At 40.9% G+C, this 22,390-nt stretch overlaps 1 protein-coding gene across 1 annotated transcript in view; it reads right to left on the bottom strand.

The window, feature by feature from the left end:
- Positions 1-21,652, bottom strand: part of LOC132398069 (V-set and immunoglobulin domain-containing protein 1-like) — a 44,706-nt gene extending 23,054 nt beyond the window's left edge. Inside the window, exons 1-2 of the mRNA XM_059977009.1 lie at positions 21,557-21,652; positions 7,091-7,254 (exon numbers count right to left, since the gene is read on the bottom strand). Coding sequence (XP_059832992.1) covers positions 7,091-7,254; positions 21,557-21,605 — 213 coding nt within the window. The 5' untranslated portion in view covers positions 21,606-21,652. The remainder of the gene's footprint in view (positions 1-7,090; positions 7,255-21,556) is intronic.
- Positions 21,653-22,390: the final 738 nt, after the last annotated feature.

The following is a 22,390-nucleotide window of genomic DNA, read 5'->3' as shown; positions in this document are numbered from 1 at the left end:
TACGGGCCAGTCCATCACAGGGAAAGTCCTTCCACCATTGAGCACATCTACATGGAGTGCTGTTGGAGAAAAGCAGCATCAATCGTCAGAGACCCCCACCACCCAGGTCATGCTCTGTTCTCAATGCTTCCATCAGGAAGAACATACAGCAGCCTCACCCCACCAGATTCAGAAAAAGTTATTACACCTCAGCTCTCAGGGTTTTGAACCAGTGGGGATATCTTCACTTGCCCCATCACTGAACACTTCCCACGACCTACCAAGAACTTTTTGTCTCATGTTCTCAGTATTTCTTGCTTATTTGTTATAGTTTTCTTTTGCATTTGCAGAGTTTGTTTTCTTTTGCACACTGGCTGTGTGTCCCTCCTGTTGGGGGCAGTCTTTCATTGATTCTATTATGGTTCTTGTATTCACTGACTATGCCCACAAGAAAACAAATCTCAGGGTTATATATGGTAACAAACAAGTACTTTGATAATAAATTTATTTTGAACTTTGAAAGAATGATTATCTGGATGGCATAAATTGTTACTTTTCTTTTGTTAGGCTATGAGCATGCTTGCAAATGTATTTTCCAAAGGTGACTACGTGATTGTAGCTAGGTTGTTCACGGGAAGGTAAAGGTGCTGACTCGGTCCATAAGACCATTAGATATAGGAGCCAGAATTTGGTCAAATGGCCCATTGAGTCTGCTCTGCCAATTCATCATGGCTGATCATTTTTCTTCTCAGTCCCAATCTCCTGCCTTCTCTCCGTATCCCTTCATGCCCTGACCAGTCAAGAATTTATCAACCTTTGCCTTAAATATACATAAAGATGTGGCCTCCACAGCTGCCTGTGGCAAATAATTCCACAGATTGTCCACCCTGTGACTAAAAAAAATTCTCCTCATCTCCGTTTTAGAAGGACGCCCTTCTATTCTGAGGCTGTGTCCTCTGGTTTTTTACTCTCCCACCATAGGAAACATCCACTCCATCAAAGCTTTTCACCATTTGACAGGTTTCCATGAAGTCACCCCTCATTTGGAATACAGGGCCAGAGCCAGCCAATGCTCTTCACATGACAAGCCAGTCAAGCCTTGAATCATATCCGTGAACCTCCTTTGAATCCTCTCCAGTGTCAGCACATCCTTTCTCAGATAAGGAGCCCAAACCTGCTCACAACACTACAAGTGAGGCCTCACCAGTGCTTTATAAAATTTCAACATTACATCCTTGACTTAAGAAGCATCATATCTGTGCACATTTTGCAAGCTAAGTATGTACCCCATGGACATAAGATTCAAAATGGAGAATTTGGAGGGGTGCATTACAACATTGTGTGTTATTAGTCTGTCCACCAACATAGAGACAGAACTTACCTCTAACTGTTGGCTACAAAATCCTCGTTTATCAAATATGTGTGCCGTCTGGGGGCAATGCATCACGCTGCTCTCATCCATTATATAACCAGTAGGACAGGAGCTCTGTTGGATTTGGGTAGAAATGTGCTAATTGGATAACTTGCTGTATAATATTTTGTCATACTACACAGTTGAATATCCCACAACATTGATTTAGCTAAATGTATTGCTTTGGGTCAATAAAGATGGAATTACAGTAGGTGGTATTAGTTTAGATTTCACTCAGCAATATTCCCTTCTGAGCTCTCCCGAGTGTGTTAAATAATCCGGATGCACATTGATAACATGCACCTCCTTTACACCCAGCTAACGGCCAGTGAATGCAAGCTGTGACTGAATAATTAACAGCATTTTTGGTCTTAAAGATCCACTAGCAATTTTTTTTCTTTGAAGAGCAAATGCTGCTTGAAGAGGGTCTGACTGCTGAATTGACCCAACTATCTGCACCATTGTGGGGCAAGCTTTACCCCATTCTCAAAACTACTTTTTATACTGTCCAAGCCATTACTTTCAACAAACATTCAGACTCATCCCAGCCTATTGCAGAATAAAGAAGTGCTCATTGCTTGAACATAGAAATGTCATGAAACCTAAAATTCATCTCAACATGGAAAGATACATGTGAGAAATAAAGGTTTAGGAACTGTAAAGGGTCACTTCACCTGCTTACAGGTAAGGTAACCACATTCAATCAGACTGGAGTGCAGATCAGATGGAATGGAGGGATGGGGAGAATCAGTGGGAAACTGTATTTTTCTTTAGTAATATCCTTAGAATCATCTTGTAGTCTATTGCTCCAGCAACACACATCACTCTTCCCTGTACTACCTGCTGCAATATTTAATGTCTTTAAGTCATGTGATGGTATTGTCCTGCCCAGAGCCCTAAGCTCAAAAGAAGATTGGAGCCCCATACACAGGTACTGTTACTGTATGGAGGTTATCCACCTACTCTTCAAGGACTAGCTCAATTCCTTGTCTGGTCTCAGGGGTCAGGTTTGGTTGTAAATGCTAACAGCTTGAGTGCTGGGACCCACCAAGGAGAAGATGATTCCAGCTGATGAAATAGTTTAAACACAGATATTTCATTTTTAATTCTGCATGTTCAAACTCAAACAAATAATTATTAACACCTGCTTAGCACTCAGAAAGGATTTCTAATTTCTAAAATATTTCCAATTTACACGAGATTTACAAACTACAAAGGATTTCCAAATATAGGTATAATTCATACAAACTAGCAGAGCATACCAACAAGTTGCAGACGAATCAGTTGTCCGTTGCAGAAACTGAAGGCCGAGGAATGAATTCTAGTTGTTCTTTCTGCAACCCCATCCTTCTGTTGTTCTCTTTGCCATTCCTAATACTGTAATCCCTAAACGGGTGATGGTATTTATACTGTTCTCTACTGGATGACATCATCCGTGTGTGAAGTTCCAAATATCTTTGCTATCACACAGAAGATCTCAAAGCTTTTGGTGACAGAGTTCCCAAAACATCCACAGTTATTGTTGTGAAGGGCTGACAGCATCCCCCTCCACCCCGACTATACAAACACCCCAACTAGCCACCATGCTAGGTGACAGAGCCTATGGTCATGTGTTTGGCCAATGGAGACAAAACTCCTGGTCACTTTACTTTGCAAAGCTGTGCCTCCAGCTTCAAATGGATTGCCACGTGCAATTTACATTAAGCACCGGGGAGTAGTTCTTGCTAATAACAAAAATTCTGCGCAAAGAATAGTTATTAAAATTTTAACTTTATTCCAACAACTCTGACCCTTTGGAAAGGTCATGCAGCTGTCCTAGAAAGCTGAGTTTAGCAAAAAGCCTCACTGGCCTTGGAAAGAGAATAACCATCACAGTAAAACAATGCAAAACAATGACCTTACTTTTGATCAAGTGAGTGCACAGACCTACCGTATTTGAAACTAATTTGTGGTGAAGAATGATGTTACCTATTAAAACTAAATCAGTCAAAACAATAACATTCCAAAAGGCAGTAACTTCTTGGCTGTGTAGATATGAAGAGATTTAACTGTGCAATTTAAACCTACAAGTTAAAATCTACAAACTATTGCATGGATAGAAAGTTTATTTAAAAGTCCAAAGCAATGTTAGCCCTGAGGGAAACTGAAAACCAAAATTGAGAAATTAATGTCCCAGTGACCAGCCGATGTGCTCCATTTAGGATACACTCTCTCAAGAACCACCAGACTGATATCAACAGTGAAACTGAAAGTAAGTTGTGTCTATCTAGCATCTATTTAAAAAATCATTTTGTTGTTAATTTTAAGAGATTTAAGTACAATCTAACTTAATGTCTAAAATATCAAGGATCCGGTGGTGATAAGAGAGCTTAAGGTTAAGGAACACTTAGGGAACAGTGATCACAATATGATCGAGTTTACATTGAAATTTGAGAGGAGAAGAATAAAATCAAACGTGTCAGTACTTCAGTGGAATAGAGGAAATTACAATGGCATGAGAGGGGAACTGGCCGGAGTTGACTGGAAAGGGACATTTGCAGGAAAGACAGCAAAGCAGCAATGGCTGGAGTTTCTGTGAAAATGAGGGAAGTGCAAGACAGATATATTCTAAATAAGAAGAAATTTTCAAAGGGAAGAAGGACACTACCGTGGCTGACAAGTGAAATCAGAGCCAAAGTAAAAGCAAAAGAGAGGGCATACAAAGAAACCAGAACTAGTGGGAAGATAGAGGATTGTGTAGCTTTTAAAAACTTGCAGAAGGAAACTAGGAAGGTCATTTGGAAGGAAAAGATGAATTATGAGAGGAAGCTGGCGACTAATATCAAAGAAGATACTAAAAGTTTTTTGAAGTATATAAATGGTAAAAGAGAGTCAAGGGTAGAGATAGGGCCAATACAAAATGACACTGGAGATATTGTAATGAGAGATGCAGAGAGGGCAGAGGAACTGAATGCGTATTTTGCATCAGTCATCACAATGGAAGATGTCTGCAGTATACCGGACATTCAGGAGTGTCAGGGAGTGAAATCTGTGCAGTAAAAATTACGACTGAGAAGGCTCAGGAAGCTTAATAGTTTGAGGGTGGATAAATCTCCTGGACCTGATGGAATGCACCCATGGGTTCTGAAGGAAGTAGCTGGAGAAATTGCAGAGGCATTAATGATAATCTTTCAAGAATCGATAAGATTCTGGCATTGTACCAGATGACTGGAAAATTGCAAATGTTACTCTGCTACTTAAGAAGGATGGGAGGCAAAAGAAAGGAAACTATAGACTTGTTAGCCTGACATCAATGTTTGGGAAGCTGTTGGAATCGATTGTTATGGCTGAGATTACGGAGTACCTGAAGGCACATGACAAGATAGGCCACAGCCAGCATGGTTTCCTGAAAGGAAAATCCTGCCTGACAAACCTACTGCAATTTTTTGAGGAATTTATAAGCAGGGTAGACAAAGGAGATCCAGTAGACATGGTGTACTTGGATTTTCAGAAGGCCTTTAACAAGGTGCCGCACATGAGGCTGCTTAGCAAGATAAGAGCCCATGGAATTACAGGGAAGTTACCAGCATGGGTGGAGTATTGGCTGGTCGGCAGAAAACAGAGAGTGGGAATAAAGTGACCCTATTCTGGCTGGCTGCCAGTTACCAGTGGAGTTCCACAGGGGTTGGTGTTGAGACTGCTGCTTTTCATGATGTATGTCAATGGTTTGGACCTTGGGATTAATGCACTGGTGGCTAAATTTGCCAATGATACAAAGAAGGTGAAGGAGTGGGTAGTGTTGAGGAAACAGGGAGCCTGCAGAGAGATTTAGATAGTTTAAGGAATGGGCAAAGAAGTGGCAAATCATATACAATGTTGGAAAGTGTATGGTTATGCACTTTGGTGGAAGAAATAAACGGGCAGACTATTATTTAGATGGGGAGAGAATTCAAAATGCAGAGATGCAATGGGACTTGGGAGTTCTTGTGCAGGATACCCTGAAAGTTAATCTCCAGGTTGAGTCGGTTGAGAAGAAGGCGAATGCAATGTTGGGATTCATTTCTAGAGGTATAGAATATAAAAACAAAGGCATGGATCAGGTTCATTTAATACACACAGAATCTTTTATGCAGGGAAGAAATTTCAAATGTGAGAGGGCATGCAGTTAAAGTTCAAAGTAAATATATTATCAATGTCTATATTCCCCATACTAAGATTCATTTACAGGAAATTAAATGAATACAATGGAATTTATGAAAAACAAACAAAGAGACTCAAAAATTCAACATTAAAAAGAGTGCAAATTGTGCAAAAATAACAAAAATAAATAAATAATATTGAGAACATAAGTTGTTGATTCCTTGAAAGTGGGTCTAAAGTGGGAGGGCAATAAATTTGAAGCCTATCGAATGTTGGAAGGCTTGATAGAGTAGCCCTGGAGGTGATGTTTTCTCTGGTCGGTGAGTCCCAGACCAGAGGACACAGCCACAGAACAAGGGGTGTCCTTATGGAACGGAGATGAGGGGTCATCTCTTCAGCCGGAGAGCTGCGAATCCGTGGACTTAGCCTTAGGGACCACATCCCCACATACGGTATACTCAAGGCAGAGGGCAGAGGCTGATATATTCCTAATTTCTCGGGGCATGAAGAGATATGGGCAGAAGGCAGGAGATCAGGATCGACAGCAAAAATGGATCTGCCATGATGAAATGGCAACAGACTCCATCGAGCAAATAGCCTAATTCTGTTCCTATATTTATGGTCTATTGGGCATTAAATGAGATGGGCAAGTTTTTCCACACAGAGAATGTCGGGGGTTTGGTAGGTGCTGCCTGGGGCAGTAGCAGGGGCAGATAAAACAAACAGATTTAAAAGGCTCTCAGATAAGCACATGAATATGCAGTGATGTTGAGGCTCTATAAGGCACTCATGAGACCACACAGAGAACTGTGTGCAGTATTGGGCTCTTTATTTTAGAAAGGATATACTGACTTTGCAGAGGGTTCAGAGAAGATTCACGATAATGGTTCCAGGAATGAGAGAGTTACCGTACGAGGAATGCCTGGCAGCTCTTGGGCTGTATTCCCTGGAGTTCAGGAGAATGAGTGGAGATCTCATAGGAACACTCAGTATGTTAAAACACCAGAACAGTTTAGATATGGCAAAGTTATTTCCCATGGTGGGGGATTCTGGGACAGGAGGACACAGCTTCGGGATTGAGGGATAAGCTTTTGGAGCTGAGGTGCAGAGAAATTGCTCTGGTCAGGGGATGGTGGGTCTGTGCAGTTGGTTGCCGTGGGCGGCTATGGAGACCAGGTCATTGGATGTATTTAGGGCAGAGATAGATAGGTTCTTGATTAGCCAGGGCATCAAGGGGTATGGGGTGAGGGCAGGGGAGTGGGGATGACCGGAAGAATCGGATCAGCCCATGATTGAATGGCGGAGCAAACTGAATGGGCCAAATGGCCTACTTCTGCTCCTATATCTTAGACATATGTAGAGGCTGCTCATCCTGGTGAGGGAGATGGGGTTGTGGTGAGAAGAACTCATGTTATTATACATTTTCTTCCACATGGATATATTGGAGATGTCCCTATTACATTATCACCCTACCCTGGCCCATCCAGGAGAATCTGCAGCAGAGCTCACTAGCTCCCACTCCACTGCGCTTACAAATGGCAAGACCAGGAGTTTTACCTCTGACCCTGGAATTGCATTTACCTGCTTGTGTGAACCGGGCTGGCTTGGCACCACTGTCCATTGGATGTTCAGATCAGACGAGTCACCGTCCACAGTTTTGTACGTACACAGCAAGGTTGCACTCCCTCCTTCTGTTCCATTCACATGGCTGTCCTTCACTGTGACCTGAACTGCCTGCACACATCCTGAGAACAAACAGATTCGGTGATGACCAAAAGCTCTTTACAGCTGCGGCTCATTCTATTTAATGTGGATATGAAGATAATATAAACATTAGGAACAGAGTAAGTGCATTTTATTGTGCATGCACACAGATTTTTAAAAAGTATACTACAATTATTACAGGATGAAACATGAACGGATTTTGTCTTAACTTTCTTCATTTAGTTTAGACAGCCCACTCACTGCATGAATGATTTTGAAACAGTGAGGGGATAGATGGAATGAATTAGCATGCTAGGAAGATTCGGTTTACAATAGAACAATAACCTGTTTTCATAGATTATGTTTAACTGAAGGAAAACAACAAATCCAGCGGATTTTTTCAGTCAATTATGCTGATTATAATATGAAACAGCAACACATACTCCCTCTACCCTAAACTGCAATGGCACATATCTAGATTTTAACTTTATGAGCCAACTTAAAGTCAATTGCCGTGACCTTGTTTTGAATGCAACTCAGCACAAATCTTCTTAACAGTAAGGCCACAGTCACTATGTGGGCAGCAATGTGTCTAGTCCTAGCTCAAACCATGTCATCAAGTTCACGGATGACATAACAGTGGCTGGCCTTGTCAAGAACAATGACGAGAATGAGTATAGAGAGGGAGTGGAGCGGCTGGTGGCTTGGTGTGAGATGAACAAACTAAGCCTGACATAGAGAAGACAAAGGAAGTGATTGTGGACTTTGGGAAGGTACAGATCAACCTGTGGTGAACTATGTGCCTGTCGGGACACGCCCCTGCTGACTGCTTCTGTGGCTCCTCCCACAGGCCCCTGTATAAAGGAGATCTGCGGCCTGACGCTCGGCCTCAGTCTCCAAGACCTTGTATGATAGACACTCACTCCTGGTTCCTTCTTCCAGTCAATAAAAGCCGATATCTCGCCTACGTCTCAGTGTGAGTTATTGACGGTGCATCACAACCAGCCACCTCTGTGAATACACAGCTTCTCTGTAGAGAGGGTTAAGTTCCTAGGAGTTCACATCACGGATTACCTCACCTGGTCCCCTCATATCACCTCCCTAAACAAGAAGGCACAGCAGTGACTCCACTTCCTAAGAATATTGAGGCAAGCAAGGACACCCCTCCCATCTTAATGACGTTTTACAGGAGCGCCATTGAGAGCATCCTGACAAGCTGCATCCCCATCTGATATGAGAGCAGTCAAGCAGTCAAGCCCTACAAAGGACTGTGAGAACAGCTGAGAGGATCTTAGGGGTCCCCCAACCATCCATCTGGGACACTTATCGGGAGCACTGCATATGCAGGGCCCTTAGTATTATTAAGGATCCCACCCATCCATCCAACGACCTCTTTGATTTTCTACCATCAGGCAAGAGACTCTGATGCAGAAAAACGATAATGGTCAGGATGGGAAACAGTTTCTTCCCCCAGGCCATTAGGATTCTGAACTCCCTGCTGCATCGTATTCAAAGTGTCACTGGTTAATCTGTTCCATACCTTACAATACATAATATTAATGCACTTTAGTTATTTTTGTGTGATTCATCTGTAGATTTTATCCTCACCTTCACAGGTTATTGTATGATATGTGTGTTATGTGTACTACTAAGTTTTACCCCCAGGTTTGGAGAAATGTTGTCTTGTTTCTATATATATTATATGGTTACGTGTGTTATATACATGTATGATTGTTAAGATTAATGCCAATAATTGAACAGCAGCGATTGGAAAATGTAGATCATGTTGCTGAGCATATGAAAAAAGTGTGCACAGAGAAATATTTCGAAGTTACTGAGTGCGGCTGTGCAGAGCTCTGCGATAGAGGAGAAAGCCTAGAACAGGGGCTTGCAGCCTTTTTTATTCCACAGACCCCTACCATTAACTGAGGGGTCTGTGGACCCCATGTTGGGAACCTCTGTTCTAGAATGATGGTCAAGGCACTTGGAAACAGAATTTGCACTGATACGCCATTCCAGGAATACCAGTTAACTTTGATAAACTGGCCTCAGGAGTGATAAGGAAAAAGCAAAGTGATCAGCTTGTTAGGGGCTTAGGGAGCGGAGAAGCATCCCGGGAAGCAGAGTTTGCACATCAGTCATTCAAGAATCAAAGGAGTCATGAAGAAGCTTATAGTGAACTGAGCATCAATCACAGAGAGATCTTAAGTGTTTCCTGGAGTTAGCAAAGATGAAAGAGTTGATTTCTCTGAATGAAACTCATTTGCAATGCACGAAAGCAAAACATGAACTGCAGATGCTGGAAATTTAAAAGAAACAGAAAAGGCAGGAGGTCCTGTTTTATTAATGGGGACAGAGCTAACATTACTGGTTCAAGATCTTTCATCACAACTGCAAGAAGAGCAAAGAAGCTTGTAAAGCTGCTGTGAGGCAGGTCTCTGACAGAGTGAACTTGGGTGGTCATGGGATAAGTTGAGAACAAGATTATCTGAGTGAATAGGAGCAGATATAGAGGGAGAACAGAGGCGGAAGAATGTAGGAGGCGGAAATGCACAGCAGGAAGACCTCCGTGACAGGTCAGGCTGGGCACATCCTGCACTCAAAGAAAGAATAAGAAGTCAGAAGGGTGAGTAGTTTCAAGTACCTGGGCATCAACATCTCAGAGAGTCTATCCTGGGCCCGCTACATTGATGCAATCACAACAAAGGCATATCAGCAGTTCTACTTCATTGGGAGTTTGAGGAGATCTGGTATGACACCAAAGGCTAGCAAATTTCTACAGATGTACCATGATAAGCATTTCAACTGGTTGCATCACCATCTGGTACAGAAGCGTCAATGCACATGTTCATAAGAGAGACCTCAGAGGCTTATTGACTCTGCCAGCTCCGTTATAGGCACTAGCCTCCCCACCACTGAGGACATGTTCAAAAGGCTATGCCTCAAGAAGGTAGCATCCATCATTATGGACCTCACCATCCCTCTTCTCGTTACTACCATCAGGGAGGAGGTACAGGAGCCTGAAAACTTACATTCAATGTTTCAGTAACAGCTACTTTCCCTCTGTCATCAGATTTCTAAACAGTCTGTGAACCCATGGACACTACTTTGTTATGCCACTTTTACACCATTCTTAAAACCTCATTCTTCAAAACGAAAAATATACAAACAAGCTGAGCTGATATCACAGAAGGACAACTGATACAGAATCAACTCAAATTACCTTAAGTTGTAGAATATTGAGTCTTTACTATAGACGTCCAATCTCAATAAACCTCATTCAAACACCAGGATGGCCTGAGGGCCGTCCACTTCTTCCTGGAACAGAGGCCCAACATATCCTCCTCCACCAGCGCACACATTTACCTGGTTGAATTATCTTTCACACCCTTGAACAACTTCTCCCTCAACACCTCTCACTTTCTTTACATCAGAGGTGTAACCACATGGACAACTACATGAGTACAAGTGATGCCTGCTTTTTTTTTGAGAGGCAGTTTTTGAGTTCATTTCTACCTGAGCCCACTCCCAGCCCATCAATGGTTGCACTAATGCTGCCTCCCGTAATCAAACAGAACTTGACAACTTCTTTACTTCTGAGGCCAATATTCACCCTGAACTCACCTTCACATCATCAATCTCTGACTCCCCCCTCCCTTTTCTTGATCTCTCTATCTCAGGAGAGAGGCCAGCTATTAGCATCACGAGACTGAAAGAGTACAGAGAAAATTTACAATGGTGTTGCGGGGACTTGAGGACCTGAGTTATAGGAAAAGTTTGAATGTTCGGACATTTTTCACCTGAAGCGTAGGAAAATGAGGGGAGATTTAATAAAGATATACAAAATTATGAAGGGTGTGGAAAGAGTAAATGCAAGCAGGCTTTTTCCACTAAGGTTGGGTGAAACTAGAATTAGAGGTCATGGTTAAGGATGAAAGGGGAACGTGATGGAAATTTCTTCAGTCAGATGCTAGTATGAGTGTAGAATGAGCTGCCAGGAGAAGTGGTGAATGCAAGTTCAACTTCAACTTTTAAAAGAAGTTTGGGTAGGTGTATGGATGGGAGGGGTCTGGAAGGCTGTGGTCTAGGTAGGGGTCAATAGGACTAAGCTGAATAACAGCTCAGTAAGGCCAAAAGGTCTGATTCTATGCAGTAGTGCCCTATGACTCTAACAGCTGGAAGCCTATCAACTCCCATAGGTATCTTAACTGCCTTCTACAAGGACTTCATTCCATTCTCCCAGTTTCTCCCTCTCCCTCATTGTGATGTTGAGCTATTTTTTATAGGAGTCTTTGAAATGTCCTCTTCCTTCTGGAACTCTCTATCATTGATAACAAAACCCTTGATACCAACTCATCAACATCCTTAGCCTCTGCTCACATGCTCTCTCCTCCGGGACAGAACAAGGAAAGAGATAGAGAGATCAAGAATAAGAACAGAGGAGTCAGAGATTAATGATGTGAAGGTGAGTTCAGGGTGAATGATCAACAGATCATTCTTCACAATGATCGCCATCTTCAAAGAGATTTCATCACTGGACAAATCTTACCTTCTCTGCTTTCACTGCTTCACAAGGACTACTTGCTTCACTACTTCCTGACCCACCCTTCTGTTCCACCAACTACATCTCTTTCAACTGCAGGTTGAAATGGACAATGTTTGTCCTTTCACTCTACTCTTACTATTATCCAGGGACCCAAACAGTTGAAGCAATAATTCACTTGCTCTTCTTCCAAGCCAGAGTACTGCATTTGGTCTTCACGATTTTCTGTTTTAGAGAAACCAAACACAAATTTAGCATAACATGTAGAACATGTGTATTCAGTTTGCAGTGGCCTCCCTGAACTTCCTGTTGCCTACCACTTTAACGCTCCACACTACTCCCATCCGACCTATCAATCAATGACCTCCTGCACAGTTACAATGAGGCCCAAGACAAACTTGAAGAACAGCACCATATCTTCCACCTGGATAAAGTATACCCTTCTTGAACTCAATAATGAATGCTATACCTCAAGATAACTTGATTTCTCTGATTTTATCAGTCATCCATCTGTGTTACTGGCTCAGTTTGTTTGTATATTTTTCCTTCTGCTCTTTTTCCCCTCTGGGAGCGAAGGACATGGCCAGCCTGACCTACCAAGGAGGTCTTCCTGCTCTGCATTACATAACTCCTACACTCTTTAGTTGCTGTTCTTTTGCCATTTTCTAACTGCCCCCATTCATTCACTCATTGACCAGATAATCTGGTTTACAGTTTATCCTCATGTTACAATGAGGCCCAGTTTAAACTATCAGCAACCTCACCATTTCCAATGCCCACATTCCCTGCAGTTTAATAATGCTTTGTTTTTTCTATCCATTTGTGACAAAGGGTCTTCGACACCCTTATTAATCAAGAACCTATCAACTTCCCCGATATACTTATTCAATGGAATGGCTTCCACAGCATCTGTGGCAATTAATTTGACAGATTCAACACCTGGGTGTTCCAAAGAACTGCCTCCTCATCTCTGTTCCAAAGGAATGTCCTTTTATTCTAAGGCAGTGCATGCTGGTCCAGTTCTCTCCTCCTACTGGTGACATCTACTTCATATCCAATTGCCTGAATAATTCTAATTCAACAAGATAAAGGAAGCTTACCAATACTTGATACCTGTAGGTAATCTGCCTAATACCTGAAATTTCATTCTATATCTTTCCTTATCTCTGTCCAGCATCAAGAACAGAGCCATTATCCTCAAAGCAGGCCACTGCACCATATAAGGGGTAGTGCCATTGAAGTCAGTTCACCCCAGGTTCTTCTCAGGTTCTGATGACCTCATCTGTTTGTTGCACATTAGCTTCCAGTGCGACGGTAGCATTTCTTCCAATAGCCACAGGATCTCCAGCTATGGGTGAGCTGGCAGTGGTTGACTCATTTGGGGAAATGAGAGTCTGACACCCACACACAGTGTCTCATCCAGCAGAGTGGTGGATGGGAAAATTGCCTCAATGCTCTGGCAATGACCTGAGTGAGGATGCTAACATTAGAACAGCAAATTGAAGCAAACAATCTTCTAAAAGCATCACTGAAGGTACCACTTCAGTCTTTTGAGGTTTTATCAGAAGGTCTCCACGTTTTCTCATCTATAGAGAAGTGTAGGACTGTTTGATTACCAAAATCGATCTTAGTAACTTTCTATAGACCATGTTCTTCAAAAAAAAACACAAAAACATTTTCCTAAAAAAGAGGGACTGTCCTAGTTTCTATGACTACTGAAGTAAGAGTCTCCAAGGTCATGGTGATTAGTGATGTACTGTCTGAAGGACTAAGGACTGTGTGAAGGTCTCAAACTTAACGAGTGGGAATTCTAGCCTTTTGCAAAACTGTCCTCTGCAGATTGAAAGTAAATTGCAATGACCGCAAGTATACCATTGCCATACAATGAAAACTGTGGAGACTTCAGCGTTTACGCAGAGATGACAGAGATTAAAGCACTGACCAGCATCCTGCGTTGAATATCAATTCAAGTGGAATGCCAATTTAAAATGAGGACAAGATTCATGGCTGGGAAGGTGAAGAACTTAGCTAGATGGAAAATCGGACCAGCTCCAATCCACCACAGAAAACATAAAATAATATACAGTAAAACATTCCACACTGTGCAACAGAATTTCTAAGTTCTGCATTTTTCCAATCTGACGTAACAGAACCTTTCTCATTTACATTTTTTCATATATAAAACTAAAATCAAATGGAAAAACTGATTCATCTTACTTCAACAGCCAATCATTCTATGTTTGACTTGTACAATTCAGAAGAGGAGGTTCGGAATTCTTAAGAAAGGATCCCATTTTTTAACCTTAATCCTGTAAAAATTGAGGGTTAACCAGCAAAGTATTCCATTTATCCCTGGAATGGGCGGTTACAATCACATAAAATGGATTGTTCGCTCTTAGATTAGTGTCATTAACACAAGTATGAACCACAGCTCCAGATATCAAACTAGAAATTAGTCCTCAGTAAAGTTTCACCTGAAAAGAAGTTTGAATTTGAGACTGCCATCAGTACCCACAAATCAAATGGATTGAATTTTCACTCTCAAATCCATCCCCCAACCCCCAAAGTTTGGAGGGATCAAATATGGATAAGTCACATTGAAAAAGAAAGTCACTTCTGCTTGCCCCTGTCCCCCAAACTCACAAATTGCCAGAAAGCTTGGCAACTAGTGCTGCTGGGATTTAATAGACCTTCTATAGGCTGACAACATCTTGTGAAATGGTCAGCCCTTGGAATAACTAGTAACATTCATTCCACGCCATCTGTTTTTTTGTTCATGTATTTGGCAAGGAGTTTCTCATCTGTGCCTGGTCACCAGACCCACGCACTCCTCCAGCTGCTCCCTTACAGTGTCATTGCCAAACCCCAGTACTCTGTCAGTCAGACAACGTGGAGCTCCAGAAAACTGTGACCCAAGGCAGAGAATCACAATGTTCCCCCTCCCCACCATCCCACTTGCATTACATTCCCAACCTGTTATCTCATCCCCAGATCGTTCCCAGACAATAGAGACAGAGAGACCCAGCACTTTCAGTCTCCATTCCCTTTTCCTGAAATTAACCTTAGAGAACCTAACTTCATGGATATTACATATCAAACGTTCTCACTGAACATATAAGAGCTGTGGTACAGGATGGCAATAAGGTCAGAAAGGTCAAGAAAGCCTTTGTTTTCAAAGTTAAGTGGTAAAATGATGGGGTACAATGATCTGCACACTTGACCTAAATGATATGCTACAGTGTTTAGGACAGTATCTCCCAGCTATTAATTTAATTAATTTAGTTATTTAGAGAGCGAGCACGAATAGGCCCTTCCATCCCACTGAACCATACCCACTGATTTTAGCAACCCACCAATTCTAACTCTAGCCTAATCACAGGACAATTCACAATGACCAACCAATCTACTAACCAGTACGTCTTTGGACTGTGGGAGTACACCAGAGCACCCGGAGGAAACCCACTCACTCACAGCAAGAACATAGAAAGTTTCTCACAGAGGACACCAGAACTGAACGCTGAACTCCAAATTCTGACACTCTGAGTTGTAACAGGGTCCCATAATCAGCTATGCTACCTGGGAGCCCAATTATTAATTATTTATTCACTTTCAGAATGTGAGCTTTACTAGCATTGCCAGGATTTGTCGTCCATCCCGAACTGTATTTGAGAAGTTGATGAGTGATTGGCATTGACATTACCTGCTGAAAGTACTCTCAGAGTGCAGTCTGGGCAGTTCCGTGTTTTAGACCTTCAAACAGTGAAAGGTTGTCTATCTGAAACACTACTCTGCTTCCCTCCCCTCTCCTCTCATTTGTAGCATGTTCTATTTTTATCTTGTATGACTGCACTTTGCAGTAACATTCCCCACCCCCCCCCCAAAAAAATGCAGCAATATATAATGTCCTTGTAGATTGCACATAAGGAACAGTGACATCGTGATAATTAAATGCTACTGACCTAGAATCATAGTTCTTGTAATTATTAAGTTCATTCAGATCTCTCTAAGTACAAACAAGTTTAGAACTCAGCCCACATTCTCTGGGGTCCATGGTATTTTATATTTTATTCATCTGCACACATCCTATCAACTTTTTGAAGTAGTTCACTGCACCAGACTTGTCATATTTTTGTCCTGCTTTTTCTCATTATACTATTTCAGACACACCATTCCCATCACATGAATTTTCAGCAATACCAAGATTTGTTATTTTAAGCTTTTTACTTCAGATTGCCACAATCTTTCCACATAACATAGTGGAGACCTGGTCTTCCCAGTTAGCGTTTTCTGGATTTAATATGATTACTTAAACAGATATCAGGCTGCTCTATTCTTACTAAATCTGGTCCCTTTATCCCACCATCTTTGCTCTCTGTCCACATACAGGAGCTCCCCTGGTTATAGTTGACAATATTCCACCTTAACATAAATTCAGGCAAACAAACCCCTAGAATCTAGATCATCAAACCACAACTGTTTTACAAACCCCGATCTTCCCCTGAATCCACTGCAGCAAACAAATAATAGTTCAAAACAAGATGATAGCTAGCCTGCTGGCTTGCAGAAAACACCTAGGTTGCAGCAGAGAATGCTGGACTTCTGTGCCTGTCCTCTGCATCAGGAAGACGCTGGAGGTCAGGTGTGCATCAAGCCTCTCACTCTGCCCCTGGAGTCCCTGCTGAATTCAGGATATTCCACAAGTATAGCAGCAAACCTGCCCCCTCAGCCTCATGCCAGCAACAGCTAAAAATCCCGGGGCGATTCTCTTCACCTGAATCACACCACTAACCTTCACTTAAAAGGTAGTTATTAATTTTTTTCAGTGCATATTTTTAATTACATAAATTATTTGTGATTTAGTTTTGTTTCAACTACTTTCAAATAGAATCAGAGATGATTGGAATCAGTGAAAGTACCTTCAAACAACATGAACACAGTTTGCCTTTCCAGCAGCCCAGTTGTAAAATAAAATTAGTCTGGCTGCACAAGTGCTGGTGGACCTCAGAACAGAATAATGATCAAACCTACCAATCTGCAATTTCTACAAGAAAGCTGACATAATTAAACAATTCAGAGCTAACCCTAATACCACAACTCAATAAATATAATGTCATAAAAACACAATATTGCCATAATTTAATCACCATGAATGAGTAGCATGGATTATATTCCATACAATTGTGAGGTATGAAGCAGATCATCCCATTAAGAACCCAGGAAAATTAATGGAGATCTTTTGTATAAAAATATGAACACCATTGTATCAACTGAGACAACAAAATCCATCAAGTGAAACAATTTGTTAGACGTTCAAAAGTTCTGCACCAGTTCCACTGCTGAACAAATACTTGTTAATGTTCTGTGTGCAGTAATCCATCCTTGTTCTTTTGGCTACCAAAAGTTTCAATTTAAACATCTCAATTTACAAGATATTCAGATTTTAGAGATAATTGGGCGCAAAAATATTCTATATGCCTTAGGCTTCAAATTCCATCTGTTGCCCATCACTATGTTGAAGGTGGCTCACATTGCAATCTTTTACACTTCTTACTGTTTTTACCCTGAAGAGCAAAATCGTGACATCACTTGGGTGGAACCCTCAAGTTCACAGAGGGTCAGATTGAATGCCCATTATAAATCCAGACCGATCCAATAGTGTTTGCACTTCTGCCCAACCTGAAAGTCATAACAGCTCATTTGTCATTCCTGCGACCTTCAGTCTTTGCAGCAATGCAGCGATTAAGCAACAGGTATTGCATAACTACTAATTAGGAGCCCGGACTTTTGACTCAGAGACAATTTCAAATTCTAACATAGTAACATTCAGTTAAATATACTGGAATGGAAAATAAAGTATTAGTAATGAAGACCATGTAATTATTGGATTATTACAATCTAGTTCATCAATGCCCCTTGGGAAAAAATAGCATTGTCAATGATCCCTCCCATCTGACTCACAATCTCTTTGAGCCCCTACCATCAGGCAGGAGGTAGCATAGGATTAGGACAAGGACTGCTAGGATGGGAAACAGTTTCTTCCCTCAGCCCATAAGACTAATGAAATCCCTGCCACCAGCCAGGTCTTATCATTTAAGAATTGCCAGTGGTGTTATACAGGATACTTTTTAAACTTGTGTCATAAATACACCTTATGCTAAATGGCAATCTCATGGAATATATTTATTATTTGCTGATTTCTTTGTGGTAATGTTACTTCATGTGATGTGTATGAGTAATATCTACTGTGTTGTGCATCTTGAGAAATGTTGTTTCATTTGGCGGTATACAAATGTGTATGGTTGAAGAACAATAAACTTGAACTTGAATATCCTTAAACAGTTTGATCTAAGATTCTATTCCTGACCCATAGCAATGATGCTGACTTTTAGCACTGAATCTGTCAAAATTGCGATTAAAGTTAATAATGAGTAGTCTAAACAAGGCAGAATGGATCACCGATGCTATGCTGTTCACCGGATACATCAAAACCATAATCAGCCAAATCCATGACCACTCCCAACCTCAGCAGCATTGCCAAAGGACACATGAGTGTAAAGGGAAGACGAAGACATTTGCAACTATGTTCTAAATGTATGAACCAACAAACAAACTGTTGGATAAAGGCACTGGGTCTAACAGCAACTGTGAGAGAAAGGGTTGGGTTAGACCCTGCCATATGAGTGCACAATCCATTTTTGGCTCTCTCATTCATTGAAACAATTCTTCTAACAGTCAGCTTTCTCCAAAGGATAGCAAGAAATGAATGAGTAAAAATAAAGAACTCTTGTAGGACTGAACACAACAAGAACTAGTTATGCCTTTGGCCAAGGTGCCCACTGTTAGCCACAATCTGACAACATGAAAAAATTGCCTAATCACCCAGCTACAAGGGACCTCAGAGCTAAACTAGCCAATTAATAGCCAATCAAGCTATACCTAGTCATCAGCAAATCAATGTGGACAGATCAATTCAGTTTCAGTAACTCACCAATATTCTACTTTATAGTGCTCGGTTTGGTTTCTGCTGAGACCACTGGGTTCCAGACCTAATTATGTTCTTGGAACAGAATGGATTGGGAAATGGGGGAGAAGATGGGTAATTCCCACTGGTTTCAAACACTCCTAGAAAGGAAGAGGTTGAATCTGGCTCCTGAGGGATTGACATCATCTGGGTTCCTATACAGTCCTGCAAGATTTCCTTACAGTTCCCAAGACCAACCATTTTCATCCACCTTACAATAACTTGCATTGTGTTAAGAAGGTCACACAATGATCAAGTAAGTGGTTAGTAACTTCCAGGTCACACACATGCCAGGACATGACCACCTCCAATAGAAGAGAATTTAAGCACTTTCTCTGCGCCATTGCTCAATATCTCACTACAATCTCCTGGGGAATCAAGGGATTTGCAGTTCGTTCAGAAAGCTGATGCTAAGTGAAAGATTAGCCATGATCTTATTGAATGTTGACGCAGGAGCAAGGGGTGAATCATCTAGCTCTGCCTCTACATGCTTAACACTGGCTAGAAACTTGACTGGACCAACTACCCAAATACAACAGCTCAAAGCCTTGGTATTCCGGGGTAAATGAATCACGTCTGACTCACCCCAAAACAGTTCCACCATCTACAGGGCAGGTCACATGTACAAAACCATTCAATTCTACAACTTAAAAAATAGTTCTTTACATCACCAGCACAGTATGACTGCTGTGTACCTTCTATAAGATGCTGCAGCAACTTATCTAATTTTCTTCAAAACATTCTCAAACTCATGACGTGAAACATCTGGAAATGCAAGGGCATCTGATACAAAGGAACACAATTACAAGCAAATACCCCTCCAAGTCACACACTATTCTGCCTTGGAAATAATAGTCTTGCTCTATTATCTCTATGTCACAACTTTGGAACTACATGACAAGCATCATTCATTATTAACCACATTAATAAACTGTTTATTAACTACATTATTAACATTCTGGGAGTTCGAAAAGATGACTCAATACCACCTTCTCAGCACAATTACCAAAGAGGAATAATGCTGCCATTAGTAGTGACACCAACATCTTGGTAAATAAATTAAAATGGATTAAAACTTATCGAAGTGCAAGTCGTTTTGCCTTGTTTTCACCACTGTGTTGGGCTTTGGTCTTTCATTTCAATCTCTCAATATATTTAAGATATTAAAACACCAATTAAAAACAAGCTAACTCACGATGAAAAAAACTGATGACTGTTTTTTCCCTCCCACAGTTATTACTCCACTGTCCCTTCTCTATAACATGAAGATAATATAAAATGTCTACATAAATCAACAACTCCTGCAATTGTCCTACATTGCAGTTAGCTCCATTTGACCAGATAGAGACCCTAGAGTCTGATTCAGCAACTCCATGGCACTGCAATGGCACACAAAGGAATAAAAGAGTATGATGTTCTGACCCTTGATCTGGGCTAGAGCTGGTTTTGAGCAGTGTTAATGCAGTTAATACACAAAGCAAATTTGTTCATACTCTCCCACGAGATCAAAGGAAAGAAACTAAATTTAAAACAGAGTGTAAGATAGCATTGCTTACAGTTTTTGATAGTCTTTGTTTTCTTTGGAAAATTAGTTTTGTCAATATTCAGTAAGTAGTTAAATTATAGATTATATATTAACTATTTTTGAATCAACAGTAAAAGAGACAAATTTAAAAGTTGGAGATAATTTCTCATCAAATCCATACGAGTCACATTGCTGGTAATCCTGAGACCTAGAGAGGCAATACCAGCAAGCATGGGAACCACCTAAAGATACCATTTCAATTAACTACATACTCAGCCTTGGAAATCTATTGCTACACCTCCTTGTCACTGGGTGTAAATACTAGAAATACTTTATTACACAAACTGCAAATGTTCACAAGGAGTCCTTATCAGTTTCACAAGGGCAAGTAGGGATAGGCGTCAAATGTGAGCCGTGCCATTGATAAACACATCCTGGAAACGAACTTACTTAAATAAAACAACCTTCCACTCAAATAAATTCCTGGAATTTGTTTTTTTTTTGGCCAATTCTACCCTTAGCATCAGTTTCCTACCTAATAATTTTCTTCTTTTTCTTTGAAATTCTTAAGGGGAGGCTAATAGTGGAGAACATGAACATGAGCTGAATGAAACCCTTAGTAAATTTTCATCAGTATTCGGTGCACACATCAGTTGTTTTTGCTTTACGTTCAACATTGATTCAAAGGACAGATCACAGTCAGAAAACTACAGAATTTTAACCTGAACACCAGAATTGTACTAAGGGTACTTCAGACATAGTGAGAGAACACCTTGGTCAATGTTGAGAAAAACAAATAGACCATATTCACAAAAAGTAGAACCAAGCTCCTTCCTGTTAATGTGAACTGTTATGTTCTCTTTTAGTCTTTGTGCACAAGACTACAGTAACGTAATATAAAAATTAAGAAGAGAAATTAGATATGCTGCACTAATAATAAGATAGCTTGAAATAACAAATAGCAGATATTTGCCATTTCTGATGTTTTAATTTTAGATTCTCAGTTAAATTATTTATTTTTACAAGTTGTTTTACAAAGTAAGTCCTGCAGGATCAGAGCATACAGCCGAATAGAGAGATCTGGCTTTGCACTCATTGAGGCAAGTAGCATTACCAGGTTGAGAATCTCACAACCAAAAATAAGTTTAGTTCCACATGAGAAAAGTAACCAACTTTACAGAATGTGGCTGCTCAGATTTCATCCCCCCCAGAAGCCACGTCAAAACTAGAAATAAACCAATTTACAATACCTACCTGAAAATGCGATTAAAGTTACTAATAACTGCAGTCCAAGTGAATTCATCTTGCGTGAATTGGAACCATGAAATACGTGGATCTGAGCGTCTTCGGTTGCTTGAATTCTCAATCCATACAGCGGATGTCTGTGTTAGAAAGGCTGGTCCAGTCATTTATCATTCCTTAATCTCCATGACAAACATACGTTTTTGTTTCCGGGGAGTGGATGTAATTTTCCCACCTACTCTAAACTATAGACTTGCATGCATCTTTGAGTCTTAGTTTCAGTGAAACTCTTATTCCTTTTTCAACTTTATTTACTTTCATTAATGTTAAAATTTGCAGAACTACCAAAGAAAACTCTTGGTATATCAAAGGGATGGAGTTTAAAAATAGAGAGGCTTTATTACAATTTTATAGGATGTTGTTGAGGTCTCACCCAAAATACAGCATAGAGCTTTGGTTCCCTTGCCTAAAATAGATACAACTTTGGATGCAATACACTCACCAGAATAACTTCTTGGATGAAAGGGTTGTCCTACCAAAAGAGCCCAAATAACCTGGAACACAAGAGATTCTGCAGATGCTGGAAATCTTGAGCAACTTGCACAAAATGCTGGAGAAACTCACCAAGTCAGAGAGCATCTGTGGAGAAGAGTTCTGATGAAGTGTCTTGGCCTGAATCATTGATTGATTGTTCTTCTCCATAAATGCTGTCTGACATACTGAGTTCTTCCAGCTTGTGCATGTTGCCCAAATAATTTGGGCCTATTTTCTGCAAGAATAGACGAATGAGGAGCCGCCGCCCTATCCATAAGTATAAGAGAATCTAAGGGAAAGTGACAGGGCAAA

Source organism: Hypanus sabinus, chromosome 8 (assembly GCF_030144855.1).
Source record: "Hypanus sabinus isolate sHypSab1 chromosome 8, sHypSab1.hap1, whole genome shotgun sequence".
In the NCBI taxonomy this organism is placed as follows: Eukaryota; Metazoa; Chordata; class Chondrichthyes; order Myliobatiformes; family Dasyatidae; genus Hypanus; species Hypanus sabinus.
Note: the sequence above shows the minus strand (reverse complement) of the source record. Positions and strands in the feature narration are given on the sequence as shown.